The sequence below is a fragment of the Cannabis sativa genome, chromosome 8 (genome assembly GCF_029168945.1).
Source record: "Cannabis sativa cultivar Pink pepper isolate KNU-18-1 chromosome 8, ASM2916894v1, whole genome shotgun sequence".
Classification (NCBI taxonomy): Eukaryota; Viridiplantae; Streptophyta; class Magnoliopsida; order Rosales; family Cannabaceae; genus Cannabis; species Cannabis sativa.
Window position 1 is genome coordinate 37682324 of NC_083608.1, and position 16604 is coordinate 37698927.

The window sequence follows — 16604 nt, forward strand, 5'->3', positions numbered from 1 at the left end:
AAAAAGGCTTTTTTTTTTTTAAAAAAAAAAATGGACCTTAAAAAAATGGGGGCCTTGTGCAATGGCCCAAACTGCCCAATGCTTGGGCCGGCCCTGGATATGATCAAAGCAGTTTTCGCCACATTTAGCGTGGCTAAACCAATAAATGATCACACATATCAATATAACCAAATGACAAAGATCAATTATGAATGCGTAGCATGAAAATTACATGTAAATATGATCTTAGCATGCCAATATCCAACTAGTCCTCCTTAATGGAGATCTTTATATTAAACATCAATAGAAAGAATACAATTAGCGTACTCAAAACTTAAATCTATACTTATCTGCAGAATTAAACTATAAATATATGTTTGCTTGATAAAACACCCTAAATACAAACTCCTACTAAACTAGCACAATCTTAAATAATACTACATCTATATACGAGCAACAAGCTCCTGAAAAGTCTTAAGTTGTATATCCTTAATGATCTAGATCTAAAAACATGGAGTTTGTCCTTATATGTTTTATAGACACATTATTACTCTGAACTTTATTTTAATAAGAGTTTTTTGCGGCTAAATTCTCTCAACTATCACTTCACTTGCACTTAACCATCTAAACTCAAATTTTGACGGTAAAATCTCCAAACTACTAAATTGCATGCAAATTTAAGGTGTCATCTATTTTTTACAGTTAATTGCCAATATAGACTACTTATGTGTACACTTTTGTACATGTGTCAAATTTATATTGGTACACTTAATATTATTATTTTAAAAGTATATAAATTATTTCAAAATTTATAATATTTTTATTTTTATAATTTTATTTAATTTTAAAATGAATTTTGAAAATAATTTTTAAATAATAATATTAAGTGTACCAATATAAGCGTAATATGTGTACAAGAGTGTACACATAAGCAGCCCATAGTGACAGTTAACCGAATGACACCTTAAATTTGATACTAGTTCAGTAGTTTGGAGGGTTTTACCGCCAAAATTTGAGTTTAGAGGGTTAAATGCAAGTGAAACAATAATTGGGAGGATTTTACCGCAAAAAAATCTTTTAATAACAATTAGTTCAAAGTCAATGTGTCTTTGACCTTGTAGAGCTTATGTTGTTACTAAAATGCAACTTGATCGATTTATTGTCACAACATATATTGTTAATAGTTTTCAATACCATTTCTAATTTTGCAGCCATATGTGACAAAAATCTCACTACTAAAATCATAAGATCGGAATCAAAAATCTTAATGATCTCCAAAATTTTGAAAGTTTTGATTAGTGAACATGTAGTCTTTTGTTCTCCATAAATTCCTTATAACTCATTTGACTGCATACCAAAAGTTATTTATAAGATTACTTAAATATTTATCCAACATTCTTGATATGTATGTTAAATAAAAATTTGTATACATGCTTGAGCATATAATAGATTATATAAATAAAAAATCTCCTATATTTCTTGAATTGTAAGGTTGCTTTTAGGGCAATAACTTAGACAACTTATTTTCTTTAGCTACAAGTCTATCACGTGGTATAGTATCTTTCATGCCAACAGTCTTGAATACTTTATTGATATATCTCTTTTATTATAATTCAAAAATATCTCAAGAGCAATCTCAACATAATTTGAATCCTTAATACAAAATGGGTATAACATTAATGGCAAGTAATTTTTCACCAATTTATAATACTAGGATTATATTCTTACTCCTACTGATTTCATGATGTGTACACAATCATTAAAAGTTTCTATCTCAAAACCAAATGAGAGTACTTAATGAAAATTGTGTTATCATTAGCGAGAAGCTTACCTGAGTATATTCATGGATTTTCCTAATACGCAAATCATATTCTTTGGATCTTTAGACACAAAGTTTTCTGGTTGAACCACATAACTTTTGTCATAACAACAATTTAATCCATTTGATATAACACAAGACCATAATGAGAAATTAGTGCCATGCTTTCCTGAAATAGTCTGGTTGAGCATGCTCCACGGCCAGACTTCTGGGGCCCCCTTGCCCAAAGACTAGCGTGGAGGTGGAGTCCTCCTCAATGGAGGATCTACAATCATTGACTGACCAGCCAGTGCATGCCCCAAAAGAGGAGAAGGTAGTGAGGACCCTATTGTTGGGCTATGTGCTCTAAATAAAATTTTATTTCAATATAATCTTTTATATTCATTTATCAATAAAGAAACGTATTTATTTTCATTACTTATTTAATGTGTTATTTGGTTCATGTGATCATTTATTTATTTATTTGATTTGTAAATTCATCCAAATCCTTATCACATTGATATTCTTGTTTATTATGTTGTCAACACAGTGGAAAGTAATCAAGATTGTGTGATTAAATGTATTCCTATGATTTACCAGTACACAGGGTTTAACTGATAGGATAATCTACAATGTAGTTTACTTGCACCTTGGATAAGTGTTCTGTCCTTTTCAGGGGATTGGTTAAAGTAAGCTTGGGTTGGATGTATGGAGTATGCATCGGAAGGGACCGATATTGAACTTGGGTCAGATATAATAAACTTACCGTAATATTTATTCAATTCAATATTACTTAGTTGATCTTAGATCAAATGATCTCAATCCTGAGATGGTTAGGTTCTAGTTCGATTGCATTATTTGTGTTCTTCAATCTGTTCGTTAAAGTCGACCAATAGTTCTTCTCGTGACATATAAATTAAGGACATGGTAGTTTAATTGAGTGGAAGCGCTAATCATAGATACGGAATCTATAGCTTCTATCTAGACATAGAAGTGAAATGATGATTTCCTTCGAGCTTGGCTTAATAAAGATAAATGATTGAGCGCTCATTTCAGTGATTATATTAGTTCACTGAATTATCATTTATAGGTAGCTAAGTGTTTTAAGGATAAAATACATTGAAGGGTGTAACGATAAATTTGTTCCTACTCAGTGTAGATCATCTATAGAGAATCATTGATTATTAAGATTATAACAAATGGATAATTCATAACGTATCTATATCGTGGAACATATAGAGCGTTCTATATAATTGAGAGTGCAATTCCAAATCTATAATGGTGCAAGGAGGAATTAATAAGTTAGGGAATTTACTTGATAAATTCTAGATCTGCTTATTAGAAGCTCGGTTATATAGGCCCATGGTCCCCATACTAGTTGAGACAAACTGCTTATAAGACTCAGTTAATTGATTTTAATCAATCAATTATAATTCTAATAGACTATGTCTTATTTATGAATTTTTCACTAAGATGTGGCTTGATTGTGAAGAAATAGGATTTTAGGGTTTATTTGTTAATTTGGCCTGTTTGTTTAATATATATATATATATATTATATTAATGTTTTTTTAAATGATTATTATATTAATGTTAATGTTATATATATAAGAACTAAAAATCAGGTTAAATCAGTTTAGTCGGTTTAATTGGGCGGGTTGGGTCTATTTTCAACCCGCCCAAGTAACTGATTGGCGGTTTAGAATTTTGTTGGATTATTTCGGTTTATATTTTTAATCGGTTTTTTCGGTCTGGTTTGGGCGGGTTAATCAGGTTGGGCTGTTTATAAAAGTTCTTGTACAACTCTAGTTGATAGTTTATAATCATTGATATGTGTAGTTTCAAAGCGTTAGTAAAATGTTAATGCAATTGCAATGCAACTGCGCATGAATTTAAAAACTACTAGAACAATGTTTCTATATGTACGTGGTTCTAGATAAATGAAATTTTTTTTCGTTATTTGTGATTTGACATGAATAAATCTACCATTGAAAATTTGAAAAACAACATTAATGCAATAGGAGAAACATTAGCTAGTGTATTGAAATATTTTTTTTCCAGTTTATACCTGATTTGGATTGATCAGGGTTGAATTTAAGTTTCAAACTAGTTTTTTTGCCCAATTTTGCATAAATTCGAAATTGTATGTGTTTAGATTTCTTACGGTCTTCTTCTCAAGAAATTTATGGTGATTCTTCGTCTGGCTTGATTTTTTTTTAGTTGGCCTACTGGTTTGTTTGTTGAAAGTTGTCGTTGTTAGAGAAGGTGATTCGTGAGGTTGAATGGTTAGAGCAAGAAGTATTTTTGTAAATTTTTATTGCTGGACTATATAAATGTTTTAGGGTCTGCACAATATATTTGTGTAATAATTTTGCCATTTTAGTATATACATGAAAAAAGTTTTTTTTTTATAATAGAAAATTTAAGAAAATTTTATATATATAAATACCCTCTTAATTTTCGATTGGAGTATATTATAATACCATTGTATTGTAATACATTCTTAATTTTATTTATTTATTTATTTTATCAAAATGCATCCATAATTTTTAGAATCATTAGCATTTTTGTCTCTTAAACTTTCGGTACTATGTGATTTTGCCTCCTAAAATCTATGACTTGTTCAAAATTCTCTTTAAAATATAATAGCTACATAATTATGTCCCTTCTGTTAGGTTCCGTTTATTTTACCGTCAAAAATTAATATTTTTACTCCCCGAACTTTGACCAATATAAAATTTTGCCCCCTTTTATTAAAAAAATTAATTTAAAAATTATAATATTCTATTAATTCTGAAAAAAAAAATAATAAAATGCATTAAAAACTTGATAAAAATATTAATTTTATTTTAATAAAGAATTAAATTATTTCTAAAAAAATATTCTCAAACTTAATTTTATTTATAAACACCTATCATAAAAATCAAACCAAAATTATTGAGAATCTAATAAATAATTTAAATAAAGTAAGATTTTTTGAAGAAAAAATCAAACTTATTTATTTTTATAAACTCATATCTTAACAAATAAAGAAAATTAATTAAAAATTTGATAAAAATATAAAATTATTCTAAAAAAAAGTTAGAAATTAATCTAAAAAATGTTATGTTTACTTAAATAAATCTACATTTTTTTCAGAAAAATAAAATAGACTCAAATTTGTTCCCGTAAAATTTAGTTTTTACAAAAATTAAATTTTTAATGTATTTTTTTTAATATCTAATGAGTTTTTTAATAAAAAATAAATAATTTTTAAATTATTTAATTAGTTTTAAAATTTTAATTTTTCTTAATTTTCTTAATCATTCAAAATGATTTATTTTAAGATCTAAATTAATTTTTTAAGATTTATTAAAAAAATGTTGAATATTTCTCATTTTTATTTTGAGGAGTATAATTTGATAATCGTCAAAGTTTATGAGGTAGAGTTGCTAGTTTATAAAGACACTTAACATTTAAATAAAATAATAGGACGGAACCTAACAGAAAACTAAATTTCTATAAATATAAAAATTTATTTTTTTTTTAACAATTAGTATATTTAAAAAAAGTAAAGTAAAAAAAAAGTGCCTGAGTGGGGTTTTCCTCTGTAGTAGTTTATTTCAGTTTTTTGGGTTCTTCTTCTCCATTTCTCACATGTCCATCGTTAACTACCCACCTTCCCACCCTCATTCTTCTAAGTTTTTCAGTTTATACCAACTCCATGATCTACATGTTGTGTCATAAACCCATATATAAATACCACCACAACCTTTATGATCTATTCTTGCGCTTTCTATTTTCATTTTCTTGGCCTTGTATGGAATCTATTATTAAAGATATGAATTCAACTCTTAACCTATCTGAGAAAGAGAGAATAGTGCATACCCTTTCTGAATCTGATCTCAATGATCCTAATCACTCATCTAAATTCTTTTTGGTGCCTAGATGCCTTTCTAACTCTGTCAACCCGAAGACCTTCATAAAAAAGATGGGAGAATTTTGGAGCAATAAGTGTCGTTTTGAAGTCATTGTTTCGAAAATGCATTCTGACCTTTTTCTTTTAACTTTGGCATGTACAGGCGATCAACAAAGAGTGCTCTCTGGTGAACCATGACATTTCTTTAATCAACTTATACTGCTGCACTCTCATTCATCTCTGCAGAATGTTACCAAGGAGGACCTTTGTCATGCTCAGTTCTGGGTTCAAACCCATCGTCTTCCTTTCTTAAGCAAATCTAGAGCATTGGCTAAGAAAGTTGGAAAATGGGTGGGAGAATTCATAGATGTCCATGAAGACTCACTCCATGAGGGTTGAGGTTCTTTCATGCGTACCGGAGTCCGAATTGATGTCACTCAACCTCTAATGAGAGGGAAAATGGTTACTCTGCCTCAGGTAGAAGATGAACATTGGCTCGAGTTTTGCTACAAAAACCTCCCAGTGTTCTATGTTCACTGTGGTATATTTGGTCACCCGTTTGACAAATGCTTGGCTTTTATGGAATTGGTGGATAATGGAGTGGATCTTGAACTCCCATATGGCCCACAAATGATTGGTGACAAACTCCCAACTTCAGGATATGATCAATACTGAAACGATTTCTCAAAGGCCAATGCTTATCCTCTTTTAACCCGCTTAACTAGGAAAACTATCGCCTCATCTATTCCCTCCCTTTACACGCATCGAAATTTGGCTATTGGAACCTCACCACAACCAAAATCCTTAACCATTGTTGAATCCTCTAAACCAGAAATTACGGTTACTAACCAAAAAGAAAAATGTCCTGAATTACCTTTGCCATTTCCCTCTTACATTCCCACCACATTCCCTCCTGAGGTGACTCCTGTGATACCAACATCTCATACCCAAGAAACTATCCATCCTCCCATTAATCCTACCCTTCATGATCCACTCACCAATAACATTGATGCCTATACTGCTGTTGCACAAAAGAAAGGAAAAACAGTTGCTTTTTCTGAGGCAAGTGAAGATATTAATGATACTTGCAAATCTTTTAAGAGGCAAGTGGACCCTGATAATTTTTGAAGTGTTCTCAAGAGATGTTGCAGCAACAAAAAAGAGAGTTCAAGTGTTGATGATCCTTCTTTTCAGCATGTTTCTAGTGTGTCCACATATTCAACTGATGTGAATTCATCTTGTTCAGCGGAGGTTGCACTTAAGCAACCCCACCCTCATCCATGAAAATAATAAGTTGGAATAACAGGGCCTTGGGAAACCTTTGGCATTCAGGCATCTAAAGCTGCTAATCAAAGAGTAGGGTCCTGATTTGCTTTTTCTTATGGAGATAAAGTTGAAATGTAATTCTATAGATCGTATTCATTCTTCTCTTAAATTTAGTAATAGAATTGAAGTCCCTAGGATGGGTTTAAAGGGTGGATTGTTGCTGTTATGGATGGTGAATGTAGATGTAACTCTTAATTCTTACTCAATGAACCACTTTGATATTTTTGTTTCGTCGGATAATTGCCACCAATTTCATTTCACAGCCTTTTATGACGCTTCTGAAACTCATTTAAGAATCAATACTTGGAACTTATTGAGTAGTCTTGTCTCAAATGATCCTAGCATACCATGGCTGGTTCTTGGTGATTTTAATGAGTTGCTTTCAAATGAGGACAAAGAGGGGGGGCCTCCACAAAGTGATATTCTTATGGGGAATTTTCGGAAAACCATAGATACTTGTAAACTTCGGGCCATTCCATTCAATGGTGACAAATTTACTTGGACTAATATGAATCATAATGGGAATTTTGTTCGGGAAAGGCTTGATAGAGGCTTCTTCAATGATATATGGTTTGAGTTTTTCATCGAAGCTCGTGTTACTCACCTTGATTTTTATCACTCAGATCATAGAGCGATTGAATATGTCGTCTCTACTCCTAATCTGCCTGCTACTAATCACAAGAGACAAACCAGATTTTGTTTTGAGCGATTCTGGCTCAAAGACTCGGAATGTCGAGACATTGTCCAATCGAATTGGTATGTCCCTTCTCATTGCCAACCATCGGTATCCCTGCTGCAAAATATTGCAGCATGCTCTACTGCTTTACAAAACTGGCACACTTCTAAGTATGGTAGCATGAGCCGAGACATTGCTGAAGCACATAAAATTTCTGCAACTTTGCATAACAGTAGGGACATCTCATCTGAACATATCCAAAGGGTGGAGAATGTTGACAAAATTTTGGATGAATAACTAGAAAAAGAAGAGCATTATTGGCATCAACGTGCTCGTGTGGATTGGCTCCAAAGTGGAGACTCCAACACCAAAATTTTCCACTCTCGAGCTAAATCTAGAAATGCTACAAACAAGATCAAAAAAATACAAACCAGCAGTGGTGGTATGGTGCAAACAGAGGAGGAAATTGTTGTTGAAATTGACAATTATTTCTCTAATTTGTTCTCTTCTAATGGCGTTGATGATGATGTTTTGCATTCTGTTCTTGCCACGATTAATACTGCCATCACACCAAAGATGAATCACTTTTTGCTTCAGCCTTATACTGCTATTGAAGTTAAATCTGCTCTCAATTCTATGGCTCCAGACAAGTCTCCAGGAGTTGATGGTATGTCTGCCATATTTTCCCAGCATCATTGGGATATAGTTGGGCCATTGGTTACTCAAAGTACTCTTAGAATTTTGAATGAGGGGGATAATATGGAAGCTATTAACTCAGCCCTGATTACATTGATTCCAAAGATCGATCCCTAAATTTGTGAGTGACTATAGACCTATCAGTTTGTATACCGTGCTCTATAAGTTGGTTTCCAAAGCCATTGCTGCCAGATTCAAGGAGGCTCTTCCTCATGTTATTTTTGAAAATCAAAGTGCTTTTCTCCCTAATCGACTCATCACTGATAATGTACTTCTTGCATTTGAATTGGTTCACTGTCTCAAAAACAAGAAATGAGGTCAAATGGGTTACGCGGCACTAAAAGTAGATATGAGTAAAGCTTTTGATAGAGTGGAATGGTACTTTCTCCAAGCGGTTATGATCAAGATGGGCTTTGAAATTAGTTGGGTCAATCTGGTTTTAAAATGTGTTTCATCAGCGAAGCTTTCTTTCAATCTGAATGGTGCGGTCAAAGGTTCTGTTGTTCCTAAAAGAGGTCTTCGTCAGGGAGACCCGTTATCACCATACTTATTTCTTATCCGTTCTGAAGGACTTTTAGCTTTGTTAAAGAATGAGGAAACTTTGGGGCATCTAAATGGATTATTAATAGCTAGAGGAGCCCCTGCTGTATCTCATCTTCTTTTTGTTGATGATAGTTTGCTATTTTGTCAAGCAACCAAAGACTCATGCCAAGCAGTCAACATGGCCTTAGATCTTTATCATAGAGCGTCAAGACAACTTCTCAACACTGATAAAACCGTCATGTCTTTCTCACCAAATGTTACTTCAGTCATCCAAGATCGATCCAATAGTGTACTGGGTATGCCTATTTGTGCTCTGCATGAAAAATATCTTAGTCTTCCCTCGTATGCTGGAAAAGACAAGAAGGAACTTTTTAGTAGAATCAAAGATCGTATTTGGAAGCTTATGAATCAATGGCATGCGAAACTTTTTTCAATTGGTGGTAGGGAAGTACTTTTAAAAGTAGTGGTTCAATCAATTCCAACATATGCCACGAGCTGTTTCAGCCTTCCAAAGAAATATTTAACCAACTGGAATCTATGATGGCTAATTTTTGGTGGGGATCTAATACGAACAACTCTAAGATCCATTGGAAGAAATGGAAATTCATGTGTTCTTCGAAAGCTGATGGTGGTATGGGATTTCGTTCTTTCATCTACTTTAATCAGGCTCTTTTGGCGAAGCAAGCATGGGGGATATTGGAGAATCCTTCTTCTTTACTGGCAAGAGCTCTCAAAGCCTGCTACTTCAAGAATGGTGACTTCCTTTCGGCTCAAAAAGACATTTTACCTGCCCTCACTTGGCAAAGTATCTGTGATGGTAAAGATCTATTGATGAAAGGCCTGCGATGGAAAATTGGCACAGAGAATAAGATTAGATGTGCTTCGGACCCATAGTTACCTGGCAATACTACATTTACCCCTTACTCATACTGTGGTGATCCTCTTTTCACGGTAGCCCACTATATCTCAACTGATAGGCAATGGGATGCAAGGATCTTAGAACATCATTTTGGAGCTATTTATATTAAACGTATCTTTTCAATTCCTCTAAGTCCTTTTCCAAGAGAGGATATGCTTATCTGGCATCATTTTGACATGGGATTATACACTGTCAAATCTGGCTACCACTTAGCTAAGAGTTTGGAATCTATGAATGTACATTCTTCATCATCTTCCAACCGTCAATGGTGGAACAGGTTTTGGTCCCTAAGGCTGCCCAAAAAAGTTAAAATCTTTGCTTGTCGCTTCATAAATGATGCTCTCCCTACCTCTGTGAATCTTTATCACCGAAAGATCACCTCTTCTACGGCTTGTGCACTTTGTAAGTGCGCGTGGGAATCAGTTGGACATGCAATATTTCGATGTGATCGTGCTAAGGTTGTGTGGAGAAAGTTCAATTTCCATGTATCTATACCGAATATTGGTAACATTAAAGGTTATGATATCTTCTCCCACATTGCTGCTGCTCACAATGATGCTGATTTAGAGAAGATCATATGTCTAATGTGGTGTATTTGGTCAGAACGAAACAAAGAAATACATGGTACGAAGCCCAAACCAGCAGATATTATCTGTTCTTTCTTTACTTCTCATTTGAATCAATATCACAAGGCCACAACTCATAAACCAACAGTAACTGATTCTGATTGTCACAATGTTCAAGCACATCTATCTGTGGCTGCAAGGTCTTTGCCTAAATGGCAGCCACCAGCTGCTGATTTTTTCAAGCTAAATATGGATGCAGCAAGGGATCAAGCAGGGGCTATCATAGGTGTTGGAGCTCTAATCCGTGACCACGATGACACTATTGTTGCTAGTTTTTCAAAGCTTATCCGTGGATGCTTTTCTCCCAAAGAAATGGAGGCTGCTGCTATGTTCTATAGTGTGAAATGGGCAATTGAGCACCAGCTGCAAATTTAAGACAGATTCCCCTTTAGATGCCTATGCTGTTAATCATATGTCTTCTACTAGATTTATAATATATTTTCATGATTTAGTAGATGATATTGCTTATCTTTTATTCTCTTTTTCTGGAGCAAAAGTATCTCATGTTAAAAGAGATGCTAATAAAGCAACTCATGCTTTAGTTAAATTTGCTCTTCGATTGAATGAAATTATTACTTAGTTGGGAAAATTCCTTCTACAATCTACTCTGCTGTTATTAATGACTCTTATTTTTAATATTAACAGATTTTTCTAAAAAAAAAAAAAAGTAAAGTCAAAAATAAAAGAATAAAATTGCTAATTATTCTAATTTTTAATACAATCTATTAATCTATCCTGTATTATTAGTAAAAAAAAGTATATAAGGATAAATTGTATTATTTTGGGGGGTTGGCGTATTAGCCGATATTCTCCTTCACCCGAATCTCTTCTATTTTTCCGTTCGGTACTGAATTTCTCGGTGAAGAGCATCTTCATCTTCTCCGGCAGATCTATCCCTAATTCACTGTGCCCTCTGTCGAGATCGATCTCTCAGATTCGTCTGGTATGTGGTCTCTCTCTCTCTCTTTCTCTCTAATTCGTCTGGTATGTGTGTGTCTAGCTATATTACACATTTATTTAACTGGTTTTTTTTTTGGATTTAGATCTGATTTTGTTTTCTCAGTGGAACTCCTCATCTCCATAGCTCTCTCTCACGCTCAAAGGTAGCTCAGAATCAGAGGTATACATGGCTTCTTAAATTATTTGTTTTTTTTTTGGTAAAGTTTGTTTGTCTGAAATTATATTGTTGGATCTGATTTAGAAGCTTTGAAAGTACTGATTTGATTTCTCAGTGGAACTCCTCATCTCCATAGTCTTTTTTTGCTCTTGGTATTACGAGAAGAAGATTGAGAACTTTATAAGCTAATTGAGACTTTTTTTTTTTTTTTTTGAATATTAATTTGTTCTTTTGAATCTTAACTTGATTATCTGTCCCTGCATATAATGAAGGGAAGACATAGTCACTGTCTTTGATTATCGATATGTTTGCAGAATACTTTCATGCTAATCAAGTTGAAATCTGAAGCTGTTTACATGAAATTGTTGCATTTTTATTTGTATCTTTTGTTGGGTTTCCTTTTGTGTTGTTTCTCTTTTTCTCTTTGGTCATTTTTCTTCCATAGAAATTTGTTGGGTCTTTTTTTTTTTTTTGTATGAGTGTGTTTGCGCAATTGATTTGGTTGTGGTTTGGTTTTTGGGTTCATCAATATAATTTTGAAATCATTCTTATTCGCTTGATGGGTCTCATTACTTTTCTCTGTTTTTCTGTGGCCAATTTTTCTGGTGTATTTCTGTCAGATTATTTACTCAGTTGTCAGAATTGTGTTCGTATTTAAGTCTAAAAATCTGGTAAGGCTATCTTTTTTATAGTAGGTAGGTGAAGGTGGGCATTGGGCAGTAACTATTTACACCAGGAAAGAAGAAAGAGTGGATTTGATTAGAGCAATGAAAAGCCATGGGCAGTACTAACTTTTACATGTTCTTATTCCATAAAGACATATTTGGTTTGGGACTAATGGGTGTCCTTAGAAAGTGATAATATTTTTGTTTAAATGATAGTAGAATACTGAAGAATACTTTATGGTCCTGTTACTTTTTCTCTTTTGTTTTATGTTTAAATTTACGTTCTTATTTGATGATATGATGATATGCCATATTTATTATATCTTCCATCTGTATGGGATTGCCATTTGTATGGTATAGTATGGCTTTTATGATAATCTGTTCTTGGAGTGGGACTAGTACTGGAGCACTAGTTTTATTCCTCGTAATTGTATTTAGCCACATGACTATGTAACTGTAGAGAAACATATATTTTGGCTATTGTCTTATGTCTCAATGATATAAATAACTATAATACATTATCATATAAAAATTTAAGGTTATAATACAACCATAAGGGTTGTATCATATAAGCACCCTAAAATTTAAGATATTAAATAAATAGTTATTGCACCACAACCATGTCACGTCTTCTCCCCCAACAAACCCCATCTCTCTCTCTCTCTCTCTCTCTCTCTCTTACATTCAATCTCTGTATTCTCTTCTGATCAATCATTCTCCCTTTGTTTCTGATTTCGATCTGTTGCTGGTAAGGACCTTACTGTTTATTTTCGGTTTGTTTTCGATTAGCATTCGTAATTGGCTCTGAAATTTATTTGTAGTCATATATTTAAAATGATTCATTATAGATCTTGCGTTCTTTCGCTTCAATTAGGTTTTTAACCAAATTTCAGGTTATATGTAGTTCACTGATTTGCAATATGTATGTATTTTAATCAATTTAGCTTTCTTTCGTTGGGATGAAAAATCGATGGTTCGTGGATTTTTTGTTGTTTAATATAGTAATTTATTTGTTCAGTTTATCCAATTATGATTTATTCTCAAGATGAATGCTGGTGAAATGTTGCTATAGCTGTTTAAAATCAAGTTTTTTTTTTGTTTTTTGCTTTAAAAAGGTTTTTATTGTATTGAACATATTTTGAATATAACATAGAAAATAGATAATTGGTTTAACAAAACTTGTGAAGAAATAATAAGGGAAAAGAAAACAACAACAACATAAGCGATTGGAGATTGGAATTTTTGAACGTAAAAGTACTCCCCAGAAAATAAGAAAACCCTCATTAGAGTACTTTTTTTCCCCTTAACAAACAGCAGCTATAATAAAGAAAAGTAGCTGTGATTTAATTCAAACTCTCGAATCTACTATCTATGAACATGTTGGCAATAATTTATGGAGCTACAACGCTAGTAGATATCTAATATATATGAACTTTCAGGAAATTCAAATGAAAAGGAAGTTATGGTGTTGACATGTTATTGCTAGATATACAGAGCTAAAGAAAGTTATGCCTTTTGGCATAAACAAGATATGAATACTTGGATTTGTTTGAGTGTTTATATATGTTTTTCAAATGTTTAGGCTGTTACTGTTATTTTGTTTGCTTCTTGGGGAATATGAAAAATAGTGGTTTGAGGGTATTCTGTTCTAAAGCTGGAAGATTGAACTAATGAGTTATGCCCATCTTCTTATGTTAGGCCCATCTTCTTATCTTTTTACTCTATTCTCACATTTTTGATACTTGAACTAATACTACTGTTGAATTATGTCTTTAGCTTTTTATACTTCATTGTCAACTGTGGTTACAAAAGCATGTCACATCAAGTTGTAGATGGGATTTATAAGTTTATCATTCATTTTGTTCTTTTTTTTTATGTTTAAATGAGATCCATGAAAGAAGGTAGTCGCATCCATGGAATACTGATCATTTCTTTAATTTTGAAGCTGCTTGCTTTTGTGGCACAAAGACATTATGTCAGGAGAAGATGATACAAAAATGCAGCAACAAGAAGAGTCTGAAAAAGTCATGCCATCACCAAAAGAAGAGGTTGGGTTCATATTTGAGATTCTTTTGAACGATTAAATTGGAAACTACCACTAGTGAAATACATGCTGAAATTATATTGTTATGGTGCTGCTATAAATTTCTCAAAGTTTGCATTTAACTCTAACTTCTTACTTCTTGTAGGAGGCAGCTGTAAAGAAAAAGTATGGTGGAATTATGCCCAAGAAACCACCACTCATCTCAAAGGTGATTTTTGAACTCTGGTATTAATGGATTAAAACAGTTTCTCTTATTATTTTGGCTTCATCTAAGACTTTGGAATGGTGTCAGGACCATGAACGTGCGTACTTTGATTCTGCTGATTGGGCACTTGGAAAGGTATCATTCTTGTATCACCAACATTATATAGGGACTTGATTTTTTTGCAGAATCAAAGAACCTAGTAGGTTAATTACCCCGTATTTTCTATGATAACAGCAAGGTGTTGAGAAGCCAAAAGGACCACTGGAAGCCCTTAGGCCAAAATTGCAGGTATTCTTCCATTCCCTTGTCAAAATAACAGTCCTCTGAGCTGTTTTATATCATGTTGCAAATATATTTATTTATTGCTATTTATAAGCTTTCATGCTACATTTCACAAGGCATGGTAGTTTACTTTCTTAGAGTAGTTTCAAATTTGTAGCATCTACTGAGCATGGCTTATATAAAAAAGAATTACAAACTCTGTAATGCTAACCTAGACAGCTGTGAACTAATCAGTTGTTTTAGATAGCAAACAAGAGTCTTGATCAGATTTCTGTTTGCCTGAATATAGTTAATTCAGAGTATTAAGGGGAATAGTTGATTTTGTGCCATCCAGTCATCCTAAGGTGGTGCAGTAAATCTTATTCTTTATCATATCAGAGCAAACCGTGTTGGAAGTTAGGTTCTGATAAACAACTGTATATTTCAGTTATAGAACAGAACATGACCTTAGTTTCACAATTATTCCTTAAGTGAAAAGAATGCTCATTGCTCGATGCAAATCAATCCGTTGCCAGCAGTGTGTCTTCCTACCTTCCTGGTTAGGATAGGAAAAAGATGAAGTGCTTGCTTTTTGTGGTTTAATGCTATTCGATTCACTAAATTGTGATGTGTTCTTGTGTTTGCAGCCCACACAACAACAGACACGATACCGAAAGTCCCCTTATGCCCCTACAGGTGAAGGTAACAGTTAAAAAACTTGTTAGTTAGTACTGATGCTATAAGCTTTTTCTTTTCTGCAATCTCAGAAATTACTGAAAGCAATCTTTTGCTTTATTTTTTGTAGATGGAGCAAGTGCCCCATCTGAAGATGCAACCGCTAATGAAGGTATAACAGTTAGAAATCTTGTTGGTTAGTACTGATGCTATAAGCTTTTTATTTTCTGCAATCTCAGAAATTACTGAAGCAATCTTTTGCTATATTTTTGTAGATGGAGCAAGTGTTCCATCTGAAGATGCAACCCCTAATGAATGAGAGACTGCCCGCTCGGCTTGAACATTCATATCATTAGTATCATTGGCCTGTTATTCTGGTATCATTGACTTTCATATGATTAATAAACCAACGATGTTTGATATTGCGTATAAGAAAATGCAGATACCAATGTTTCTGCAATTGTGACCTAGAACAATATGGATCGTTACTTCTATGTTCCAAGATTTTTTTTCGTTAGTGGAACATTACGACCCCATTTTAACGAAGAGCTATTTGAAAAGAATAAAAAGATATGCATTTTTCAATATGTTCCCTTGTCTTCATGCCCGTTATGTTATAGGACTAAATGATTACATCACAAAAAACTGTTTCGTTTACATAAAAGGTTGTTCTTTATGAGGTTGGCAACGTGTGTATCCCTTTCCACGTTTACATCATTGTTTTCCTATACTATCTATTTTCTGGTGCTCATACATAATCGTTTTTCAATAGTCTTTTTTTTTGTGAAGCACCATGGGCTATTTTGATTTCCATCTCATATTCTCATACTATATAATTATTATGTTTTTCCTTCCATACTAACATTTTATTTGAATGGTTTTTTTTTTGTTATTTTCTTTGGTGCGTTTATATATTTATGTATTGTTAAAATAAAAAAAGGTGAATATTTTGTAAAATCATATTTTATAAAATTGTTTTCATTTTTTAATTAAAATTAAAATTAAAATTTTGAAAAAAAAAATCACTTTTAAAATTTTTTAATTAGTTTTTTTCCTTAATCAATATTTTAGAACCCTGACTCGGATTCGGATTTTGTAACTGACTCGGGTCTTAGATAATTTTGACTCGGACTCAGATCTAGATTTAGATTCGGACTCAAGCTCGAATTTAACTTTG

General features: G+C 32.9%; 2 protein-coding genes across 6 annotated transcripts; both read left to right on the forward strand.

Moving 5' to 3' along the window:
• Positions 1–5065: 5065 nt before the first annotated feature.
• Positions 5066–16014, forward strand: LOC115701081 (uncharacterized). 5 transcript variants are annotated; one of them, XM_030628780.2, is made up of 9 exons: positions 11185–11403; positions 11504–11580; positions 14188–14290; positions 14432–14494; positions 14579–14626; positions 14726–14779; positions 15400–15454; positions 15558–15599; positions 15703–16014. In XM_030628780.2, the coding sequence occupies exons 3-9, from the start codon at positions 14216–14218 to the stop codon at positions 15744–15746; spliced, it is 381 nt and encodes a 126-aa protein (XP_030484640.1). In that variant the 5' UTR covers positions 11185–11403; positions 11504–11580; positions 14188–14215; the 3' UTR covers positions 15747–16014. The 5 variants fall into 5 exon arrangements, 4 of the variants coding, with proteins under 4 accessions (XP_030484640.1, XP_030484639.1, XP_060958877.1 ...); XM_030628779.2 differs by having other exon boundaries at positions 11186–11403; positions 15558–15623; XM_061102894.1 differs by having other exon boundaries at positions 11186–11403; positions 15400–15448; positions 15558–15623.
• On the forward strand, positions 9456–9809 carry LOC133030593 (uncharacterized mitochondrial protein AtMg00310-like). Its single transcript, XM_061103385.1, has one exon. It carries the CDS (start codon positions 9456–9458, stop codon positions 9807–9809), a length of 354 nt encoding a protein of 117 aa, XP_060959368.1.
• Positions 16015–16604: the final 590 nt, after the last annotated feature.